Source organism: Antedon bifida, chromosome 7, assembly GCF_963402885.1.
Source record: "Antedon bifida chromosome 7, ecAntBifi1.1, whole genome shotgun sequence".
NCBI lineage: Eukaryota > Metazoa > Echinodermata > Crinoidea > Comatulida > Antedonidae > Antedon > Antedon bifida.
This window is the reverse complement of record NC_136232.1, coordinates 24,010,600-24,021,331: the sequence shown is the minus strand read 5'-3', so window position 1 is coordinate 24,021,331 and position 10,732 is coordinate 24,010,600. Positions and strand designations below refer to the sequence as shown.

The window sequence follows — 10,732 nt, the reverse complement described above, 5'->3', positions numbered from 1 at the left end:
TCAACCCGCATATCTGATGACCAATGTCACTAATTTGCATCTTCTACAGGGCCTGATCCGTTGATATTATTTTTATTCTATTCGAAAGATAAAGATATTCCGATATTCTTTCAGTCTTTCTGTTGTAAACGTTATTTACTCTACGTTTTCAAGAACATTACGCACTCATAAAGCCTGTTTTCCACGTGGTTGGTGTCCGGCGGGGTTTAGTTTTTTACCAACCCCGAAACCAGTTCTAGAAATACCGGGATGGTGTCCGGTGGGGGATAGTTTCACCACGTAGTTTAAGTTCTATTTATTTGCTGTTAGCCGAAACCGTTCACAATTCATTTCAATGTAAATGTTTTTTATATGTTTACAAATGACAATAAATTTACTTGACTTGAATTTTTTTGTGTTTTATGTTTTATTCATTAAAAAAAATACAACCATAACACAAAATCACTTATATATAAAGTAATAGGTATCAAAGTGATATGAACGTTTAAATAAAGTAACTTGGTTTTCTACTATTAGGCCTACATTATTTTGATATACTAAAATATTGATTTGTTGTAGCCTTCTCTTTTTAGGTCGAAAGATATATTATCCCCCTAAAAACATTTTTTTTAGTATGCCATTTTAATGTTATATAATAGTTATTCGCCTTGACCAAAAAATGAAATCAAAGAAAAAATTACCTGAAAATTGTAATTTAAAGCAAAAAATAGTCAATGGGTTTTTTGGTTGAATATAACCGTTTATTTTGTAATTATTTTGATAAGTGAAAACACTATATTTTTTGGATTTGTTTCTATGGAATTGATTGACTTTGTTAAAACTATCAAATGGCCTATTCAAAGTATGATTTTATTATCTTCATTGTTCATGTTTTTGGGGGACAACACATCTTAAACATTCACAATTCAAATCTAAACGTAAGGCCCGAGCCTTGCATTTTCTCCTCATAAAGTTTATCAAACGCTTCATTTTGGCTCACAGTAAAATAATTCTTCCAGTCTCCAACCATACCTATAAAAATAAATTGATACACTCAAATAAAACTTATTTGTTAATAAAATAATTTAATATGATATTATTTGATATTATTTTTATGGTAAACAATGACTAGACATGGCCTACCTTTCCTCATAAAGGGAGATACCGAAATATCAATCATTTCTCTATAGTTGAATTTTGGGTTTTTCTTCATATTACCGAATGAACAGTGTTTAACAACCTCTTCCAGCTTTCCTTCAGGTATTGGCCAACCAAGGAACTCTGACATCTTAACAATGGCAGATCCAAGATCCTGAAAATAGAAAATAAAATAGTAATAGCCTTATCCAAACCTCGTACTAATTTAGGTCAAGATAGGATTTCATTTTATGAGGCCACATTATGGAACGAACTCTCTCCTTTAACAAGAGATATCCCGTTTAGGAAAAAAAATTTGTTGAAATTGTTAAAAGAAATTTATTTAATATATATTTAAAGTACTGTTTCGTTATTTACGGTATATTAAGAGTTTCAGTTTATCACATTTTTTATTTGTATTATTGGTTATTTATTTATAGTTATCGTAACATAAAGCTTTACATTTATCTTCCTTTTTTTTATTTTAAATAGGCCTACGTTAAATTAATTATTTCAACATATGGCATATTTTGTTTCAACTATTCAAATATTCAAAATGTATTAACATTCACCTTAACATCAAGGTATGGTTAAGCAACAACATTTACAAAAATGAACAATAATAAAAGCATTCAATGAACATGTATGTTGCACAAAGGTCGCTTAGTATCAGGTGGAGGCCTGAATAGTCGAGCGCCTTTCAAACGCCGAACATACATACTTCATAACTGGCTTGATGATATCGGGATCATTTGCACCCATAATAATCAGTTATTGATCCGTTGTACATTATGTTTCCAAGAGTTTTTGAAAAACTCTTGAAGATATTGATTTTCTAAAACATGATATAACGGTAGTAAGCTATTAAAACAAATGAAGAGACACATGTTGTCGAGCGTGCGCAAAAGCTTACTACATGCAATTTAATTGTACGCGCTCGTATATTTTTGTGTGCAATAAAACCGATAACCATTGCTACAGTTGAATTGTGAACAGACAAGGAATTATAACTGATTTTTCGAGTACCTCCTTCATATCTTCGTATTTAAGAAACAATACATTATCCTCATTTCTTCTATTCCACCAGTATAAGTTCATATCAAACCACGAACCACCTACAACTAAATAGATTATTAATGATATTATGTTAATTTCAATGTATTTATGATTGTACAAAACGAAGACCGAAGACCCCAAAACCGAAGACCCATTTGTTACGTTATCTGAACGATAACACACCAGGCTAACACAATATCACAATTTCGAACTTTTTCAGACATTTCGGTACGAGATAATCAAGGGTCTTCGTTTTGTACACATCCTTTATGGGTGTAAACAAAACGAAGACCAAAAACCGAAGACCCAAGACCAAAAAACGAAGACCCATAATTTTATTTTGTAGACACCTGTAGGCCTAATTTTAGCCATTATAATTTATAATTGTACATTTAAAAAAGCTATTATATATATTTAAATAACAGTTGTATGTTGACTATTTACTTACGATCACCGTCATAGAAAGCCTGAAAATATTCATCCCATGATTCAAATGTTTTTAACAACTTATTGGATTTATGGAAATAGTAAAAAGACACGGCAACATCTTTAGGATTTCTGGCAACGTAGAAAATCTGTAAAAGCAAGATTGAATAGGTTACAACAGTGTTCAGTAAAACTATAGGCCTAATATTATTTTACAGTAGACTAGATGCTAGACTAGATAGGACTAAGTAGCCTACAGTAGTTTACCAGCTGCTTGTACCTTGGGCTTCTTTGTGGTGAGTTCCCTTGGCATGTGACGGCTCTGAAAATGGGTCCCCATTATGATCCTCGGCGATGGTTTTTTAGCTGTCGTTACATGTGCAAATTCCGTCATACCTTGTTTCAATACATCTAGGAAACTAACACGGTCCTTTGGATCTATTTCATCTATCTTTCTGACATCACATCCACAAGAGAGGATTGTAATAATTTGTGCTGTCCATGTAGTACCTATATTGATAGTATTCGAAATTAAAATCAGTGTGACCGGCTTTAAAAGATAAACAGACATTCAGTAATTTCCAAATAAAAGTGTCGAGTAGTACGATATCAAAAATGCAAGATTAATAAGAGAGATGGGGAGAGAGAGAGAAGAAGAAAGAGCAGAAAAGAAGAGTCAATAATTCTTTTTTAACATCACTAATACAGTAATAATAATAACTATTGTTTGTATGTCCAAAGAAAGTGACGTTAATCTCTGAATCTCTGATAGAAAGTACATCAGCATTTCAGGATGCTTAGGAAAACAATACAACACAAATACAACGACCTAAATAGAGGAGACTATGTAGACATAATAAGTATGTATTATTTTAATCATTGTCGTCGATATTACCAGATTTTCGATATGTTATGAGCCACACGTCATCTTCTCGGACTTCAAATGTTTTCATCGCCTCCAGAATTTCATCTTTTGTTGCCCATGGATGACGTATACCATCAACAATACGATCGCATTCCTTCATATTGGATACCGACTTCTTCTAAAGAAAACTAGTTAAGTAAATTAAGTAATCTTGGACTGATTATTGATAAAATCAAAACCATTTTTTTTGTTTTTAATGTTATGTTAAAGCTTGGTTCCCACTATGACGCAACACAACGTAGACGCAGCGTATCATCAACGTTCCGTCAGAACATAACAGTGCCGCGGTGCGTCAGACTATGGGAACCGCCGGCGACGTATTTTAAAGCTTGGTTCCCACTAGGACGCAACACAACGTAGACGCAGCGTATCATCAACGTTCCGTCAGAACATAACAGTGCCGCGGTGCGTCAGACTATGGGAACCGCCGGCGACGTATTTTAAAGCTTGGTTCCCACTAGGACGCAACACAACGTAGACGCAGCGTATCATCAACGTTCCGTCAGAACATAACAGTGCCGCGGTGCGTCAGACTATGGGAACCGCCGGCGACGTATTTTAAAGCTTGGTTCCCACTAGGACGCAACACAACGTAGACGCAGCGTATCATCAACGTTCCGTCAGAACATAACAGTGCCGCGGTGCGTCAGACTATGGGAACCGCCGGCGACGTATTTTAAAGCTTGGTTCCCACTAGGACGCAACACAACGTAGACGCAGCGTATCATCAACGTTCCGTCAGAACATAACAGTGCCGCGGTGCGTCAGACTATGGGAACCGCCGGCGACGTATTTTAAAGCTTGGTTCCCACTAGGACGCAACACAACGTAGACGCAGCGTACCATCAACGTTCCGCGTCCGTGTGAAACAACCTTAGAAATGACATGACATTCAACCATCATATCTTATGACTGAAAAAAAAATTAACCGAGCCCTAATCCTATTATTAATAAGTTTATATTTATTTAAAAACTGTAACATATAAATCAGAAAAAATTGTTAAACAAAATTAAATGTACACACGTTATTATTTATAACAGAATATCGTAATAAAAGCTAGACGCACCCATAAAAGACAATAATACATTTATTTTATTCAAAAGACGATAAAATAAATAAAAACAACTCACCCGTGCTCTTCACTATCGAGTGAAAATCTGAAGTTTGATTAAAATTACAATAAAAATCGCTACAATTGTTAAAGCATACCAGTGAAAAAAATTATATTTTTCTGACCTTGTCTTTTTATAAGAAGGATGTGATATTAATTATTATAGGCCCTGATTATATAATAATGTACGGTAATGAGATTCAATCTATAAGGTCTAATCAACAGGGCAAGATTGTGAGTAGGCCTATAATATGATATTAATAATTACTTTGATGGAAATCTATTGTATTTTTATAGCCAATGTGTATTAATTATGGTATGTGTATTCATAAAGCGAGGAATAAGAGTGATTCATATTTTTTCTTTATCATCTAAAAGACTCTAAACGGCAATGAAAAGGTAAACTTAATTCCATTTCATTTGATCAAACTTCTTGCCACGTGGCGGATAGGAAGTTTAAAATCTGATAATTTGTCAGCTGTCTTGATCATAAAAAAAAATATGTTATTGTTAGTAGTGTACAGAATATATTGTACTACTGACTTTATTAATTTAAACAGCCGGTAGAGAACGTGGACAGATGTAAATTGCTGACATTATTTCACGTGAGATATTTAATATTAACAGCAAAATATCCCGGGCAATATTAAACATTTATACATAGGCTTACTTTCGGAATTTGGAGTCTGAATAAAATTATATACTAGACATTTTAGAATCTTGCTAAGATCTTTGGTATTACTACTATACCACCAAGCTGTATTATTTTGTTTATATTGAGGGCGCTTTAATGTTTATTTAACTTTAAACTCTTTAAGCCCATCAAAATTAAAATTCCATTTTCAAATAAATTTTGAACCATTATGTAATGATTCTACTCGTTTAAATTATACTCTAATATAAATTGAAATCATTTTTTTTTATAATTAAGGTAAGAGTAATAGAGAAAATAATTTATATCAGGTTTTGGGTTTTTAAAGATAATATAATTTTGAGCGAGCTAAGGAGTTCTCCACGTTCACGAGACCGGGTTTGACCACTGGTTTTTGGGTGTGAAAACATAGTTTCTGTTCGAATAAAATTCAGACTGTTAACGCTTTGTAAGTAATACTTTTATTTTTCATTATTACAAAGCAGTAAACAAATATTCATGTTATGGTAAAAAATATGTTTATTTTGTTATAATTACTTAGTAATTTGTTAAACAAGGCTAGGCCTAGAATCCGTATTTGACGACCCTCTTTAAATCTACACGTCACTGCGACTAAACAGACTGAACGACCATAATAAACTCGAGCGGGATATGCCTGCCTAAAGTAGCACAGGCCTAGGCTACTGTAGATTTTGACAGTGAGATATAGGCTGCTGTGTTATGTTTATTTATTTTATATAAGTTTATTGTATATTATATAATTATAAGTAAAAATAACAAACACATTTTTTTTAATTTTAATTTAGAAAATGGAAAGTTCAGAACTTCGATTTGGGGATGCCCACTTCCCGCAGATTGACCTCAGTAACAAACTAATAATCAAAGTTCAAATAGGAGACGACATTCGAAGAATACCAATTCATAATGAAGATATCACGTATGATGAACTTATTCTTATGATGCAGCGAGTTTTTAGAGGAAAACTTAATAGCACAGATGAAGTGGTAGTAAAATATAAAGATGAAGGTAATAGTACTGTAGAACTTCTATTTAGCGAACACCTCTATTTAGGGGACACCTATTTAGCGGACACCTCTATTTAGCGGACACCTCTTCTATTTAGGGAACACCTCTATTTGGGAGACACCTATTTGGGAGAAACCTCTATTTGGAGGACACCTATTTAGCGGACACCTCTATTTGGGGGACACCCTATTTAAGAGACACCTTATTTAGTTGACAAACAAGGGGAAATAGGCCTATATGTCTTTGTACTATTGCCAACCCCTATTTAGGGGACACTTTCTTGTGAACCAATGAGGTGCAATATATGTTTAACACTATAATTGACAGCCCTTAATTATGCACTTGTCAATTGTATGACCCACTATACGACCCCCGGGAGAGGTGCGTCATTTGTCCGATGTGCGTCATACTTTTGAATACCATGACGCACCCGTGCGTCAAAAAGGTGACTTACCTTTAGGTGACCATGACACACCCATTTTGACGCACTGTGACCATGTTGTTTATGATATGGTGGATGGTAAAGTGACGGACATTGACACACCTTGTTCATTGATGTGACGTACCATCTAGGTTTTTTGACGCACCCCTGTGTCACTAATTATTTGTAAATGACGCACCCATGACGCACCTCTCCCGGGGGTCGTATAGTGGGTCATACAATTGATAAGTGCATTAGGACATCCCAATTAAGGGAAAAAATCCACTATTTATATCTCCAAATACCCTATTTAGTTGACAAACAACATTTGGGAAATATATGTTTTTTATACTATCTATTGCCAACCCCTATTCAGGAAAGAATCCACTAAATATTTCCAAATAAAATTATATTATTTTTTCTTTAGATGGAGATCTGATTACTATATTTGACAGCTCAGATTTGTCTTTTGCAATTCAATGCAGTAATAGAATTCTGAAGTTGACTTTATTTGGTAAGTGCTTCTAAAAAATAAATATGGTAGACACCCTCTCCCCTGCCACACCCTGCCAAACCTTAGTCCACATTGATCAATCATCTTCCATTTTTTTAATCAGTAAATGGACAACCTAAACCAATTGAAAGTGACCAAGTTAAGCACATACGACAAGAATTAGCTGATATTAGAAACAAAGTCCTGCAATTAATGGATTCGTTGGAACAAACGTCAACAGACACAACACAAGGTAAAGTGATACACTGTACTCAATAGTACCTATACTATATAGATTTATAAAGCGCTTTTCCAAAAAAAAAAAACCAAAGCGCTGTACAATAATTTGAGCAGTATACAAGGGCAAATAGAACATCTAAATTATTCCTTAATGAAAAGAATTAATTTCTTAAAACATTGTACACTTGGAGCTATACGCACATTAAATTACATGTGTCTACCGTAACAATGTTATAGTACTCAATAAGGATTAATAATAATAATGGTAGTCTTATATACATTAGCGTCTAATACAATGTTTCCAAGTACTTTACACACAAAAATCATCCACAAAATATCATAAGATAACCAAAAAAATAAGAAAAGCAGAGGAACCTTTTACACCGCTTCGTTTTCCAGCACTTTGAAGCTCCCATATGAGAGCTCACCGAAACAGTATTCACAGGAGCTCGAGTGAAAAAGTCCACAACCTGCACAACATGCCATACACCACCTTATGCTGTAGTTCATAGAATGAGCAAATGTGGTTTTCTACAAACATGGTGCTGGCACTGCATGACATAGGTTTATTAGGAGCAGGCGTAAGGCATTGTTGAAGCACACCTTTAGTGCTTCCATAGATTTTACATTAAAATTTAAGTGACCAAGACTATACAAGAGTTCATCATTCATCTTCTTAAGCTTGGTTCCAAGTAGACACAACGCAATAGAGTTGACCAATGACAAGGAACAGTTTGAATAATCCATCAGTTGTGATTGGTCAAATCCTTTACATTGCATTATGTCGTTGTGTTGCGTCTCTAGTGGGAACCACGCATTATTCCTCCAATTGTAATCATTTTAAATCGGTCTTCCAATCTTTTCTAGCTCAAGTAGTTGAATCCACACAAGATGTTGATACAGCATCAAAGGCAGTGAATGTTACCAGTGAACAGACTGCTATGTTTGACCCTTACAAGCAACGTCAGGCCACTGACATTAGTGCTTCTTTTTATGGAGAAAAATCCGGTAAATTTCAAGCCTTCCTACTCTATATTCAAGCTCTTTATTATTTTATTTATAATAAATAAATAAAGTTATTGTTTTTTTTTCTTTTTATTTACTGTACTTTTATAGAGCAACCAGAAAGGTCTGCTTCTCCAGCAGACAGTACATCAAGTCTAGGCTCATCAGCTAGCAATCAAGTAAGGCAGCAACAACATCAGCAGCAGCCTAAGCAACAGATGCAGGGTGCTACACCACAGGCTACTGCACCTCAACAGCCTCCTTCACAGGCTAGCCCCTACAATGGTATGCTTAATTTTTTCCCTTTAGAACTACATTAGTGATGTATGTTTTATATATTTTATTGTATTTCATACTCATCTACAGCGAGTAACTTGCCAATTACAGGATAGATAAACTATTTCATAATTCATCGTGCTTATAAACTAAGTCTCATTTGAGGCTCAGGGAGTGGAGTTGAAAGAGTCGTGAATTGCAAGCTACAGCTCCACTCCTATATACTGTACAATAGACTTCTTTTTTCAATGTTAAAAAATATTGATAATTTATGTTTGATATTTAAATATTATGTTTATGTTTGATTCATTCACAGCAGGAGTTGGCCAACCTCAACAAGCTAACCAACAGCAACCTGGCTTCCCTCCGGTAGGTTACAACCAACCACCGGTACAGCAACAACAACCAGCAGTACAGCAACCACAATCAACGTCGACATCACAACCAGCAGTGCAACAACAACCTGGCTACCGACCACAACAACAACAACCCCAAGGTTATGGTACCACTGCCCCGCAGCAAGGCTATCAACCACAGTACGCAGGACAACAACCAGGACAGCAAATGCCAACACCAGGCTTTCCACAACCAACTCAACCAAACCAACAAGTTTACAGTCAATATGGACAAACTGTACCACAGGGCCAAGAAATGTACCAACAACCGGGACAACAACCGGGATACGGTGCTCCTGGTGGTGGAAATCCTTATACTAGAAATTCGCCATATGGCAGACCTAGTTACCAACCTGGCCCAGGCTATAAGTAAAATTATGTGTTTAAAAATGATAGAAAACATTAAAATGGTGTACAAAAGCATTATTGCCACTATTATTAGATTATAGTAAGATTGTAGTAGAATTTTTGATTCTGGCACCACAAATCAAATTGCTTAACATCTGATCATGCTCACTGAAAATTTTGCGTTGTGATAGTTGCCATCAAATTCCAAGGCACTGATTGGTTAAGATGCACAGACGTTAGATACAGTAGAACCACCATTTGGGAACACCGTTGAATGAATGAGAACACGCCTATAATGAGACAGTCTCCAAGGTGTCCCCTTTACATTCAGGGGGACACGCCTATAATGAGACAGTCTCCAAGGCATCCCTTTTACATTCAGGGGGACACGCATATAAAGGGACAGTCTCCAAGGCATCCCTTTTACATTCACGGGGACACGCCTATAATGAGACAGTCTCCAAGGCATCCCCTTTACATTCAGGGGGACACGCCTATAATGAGACAGTCTCCAAGGCGTCCCCTTTACATTCAGGGGGACACGCCTATAAAGAGACAGTCTCCAAGGTGTCCCCTTTACATTCAGGGGGACACGCCTATAAAGAGACAGTCTCCAAGGTGTCCCCTTTACATTCAGGGGACACGCCTATAAAGAGACCGCCTCCAAGGAATGTTTCTTATAGGGGTTGTCTTCTGATAATAACTCGTAGTTCTTGTGTCAATCAATGAAAACTTACAATATTTAGTTTATTCATCATTACACTGATTTAAATTTTGGAATAAAATATATGAAAATTGTAAATAATATTAATATAGTCGTTGGAAAATGATTCTATTATTCCAAACAATGATTACATTGATAATCTTTGTGATACGTGTCTTATTTAAATGTTTATACCGAAAATATTACTTATGAGCATCAATAATTGAGTAAAACACATATTTTTTAAATAGGGGTATGTTTATTTTGTCCCTTTGGTAGTAAATTCATCCCCAATGTGACATGTATACATTTTCTAACAAAATTTGCAGATTAAGGTTAATAAAATATAATTACCCAGATAAATTTAGTACACTGTAATATAAAAGTATGTGGCAAGATAACGGTTTTGATTCTGTATGTCTGTCTGTCTGTCTTTTTTTATCTTGTGTTTTCAGACAAGAATGGTTTTGTTGATATTCTCAATCTCAGGGAAGAGTTAAATTAACTCTTCCCTGATATTCTACAGTACAATTTGTAT

At 35.2% G+C, this 10,732-nt stretch overlaps 2 protein-coding genes across 4 annotated transcripts; one reads left to right on the top strand and one right to left on the bottom strand.

Moving 5' to 3' along the window:
* Window positions 1-835: 835 nt before the first annotated feature.
* On the bottom strand, window positions 836-3,633 carry LOC144848091 (sulfotransferase 1A3-like). Its single transcript, XM_078704773.1, has 6 exons — window positions 3,494-3,633; window positions 2,879-3,108; window positions 2,621-2,747; window positions 2,143-2,237; window positions 1,123-1,291; window positions 836-1,011 (listed from the first exon to the last, which is right to left on the bottom strand). Exons 1-6 carry the CDS (start codon window positions 3,621-3,623, stop codon window positions 899-901), a joined length of 864 nt encoding a protein of 287 aa, XP_078560899.1. The 5' UTR covers window positions 3,624-3,633; the 3' UTR covers window positions 836-898.
* A 2,014-nt stretch (window positions 3,634-5,647) lies between these two features.
* On the top strand, window positions 5,648-10,611 carry LOC144847608 (uncharacterized). Of its 3 annotated transcripts, XR_013613758.1 has the most exons (8): window positions 5,648-5,735; window positions 6,094-6,313; window positions 7,162-7,248; window positions 7,352-7,480; window positions 8,335-8,475; window positions 8,584-8,757; window positions 9,065-10,009; window positions 10,110-10,127. XR_013613758.1 is itself a non-coding variant. In XM_078704053.1 (7 exons), the coding sequence occupies exons 2-7, from the start codon at window positions 6,097-6,099 to the stop codon at window positions 9,514-9,516; spliced, it is 1,197 nt and encodes a 398-aa protein (XP_078560179.1). In that variant the 5' UTR covers window positions 5,648-5,735; window positions 6,094-6,096; the 3' UTR covers window positions 9,517-10,611. The 3 variants fall into 3 exon arrangements, 2 of the variants coding, with proteins under 2 accessions (XP_078560179.1, XP_078560178.1); XM_078704053.1 differs by having other exon boundaries at window positions 9,068-10,611; XM_078704052.1 differs by having other exon boundaries at window positions 9,065-10,611.
* The last annotated feature ends 121 nt before the right edge of the window (window positions 10,612-10,732 follow it).

Excerpts from the sequence above, each read along its gene's own strand:
- LOC144848091 (XM_078704773.1), bottom strand. The coding sequence starts at position 3,623 with ATGAAGGAATGCGATCGTATTGTTGATGGTATACGTCATCCATGGGCA. Across the intron at positions 3,109-3,493 it reads CATAACATATCGAAAATCTG|GTACTACATGGACAGCACAA; the intron begins GTAATATCGACG and ends CTATCAATATAG. Across the intron at positions 2,238-2,620 it reads GGCTTTCTATGACGGTGATC|TTGTAGGTGGTTCGTGGTTT; the intron begins GTAAGTAAATAG and ends TAATCTATTTAG.
- LOC144847608 (XM_078704052.1), top strand. The coding sequence starts at position 6,097 with ATGGAAAGTTCAGAACTTCGATTTGGGGATGCCCACTTCCCGCAGATT. Across the intron at positions 7,249-7,351 it reads TCTGAAGTTGACTTTATTTG|TAAATGGACAACCTAAACCA; the intron begins GTAAGTGCTTCT and ends TTTTTTAATCAG. Across the intron at positions 8,758-9,064 it reads ACAGGCTAGCCCCTACAATG|CAGGAGTTGGCCAACCTCAA; the intron begins GTATGCTTAATT and ends ATTCATTCACAG.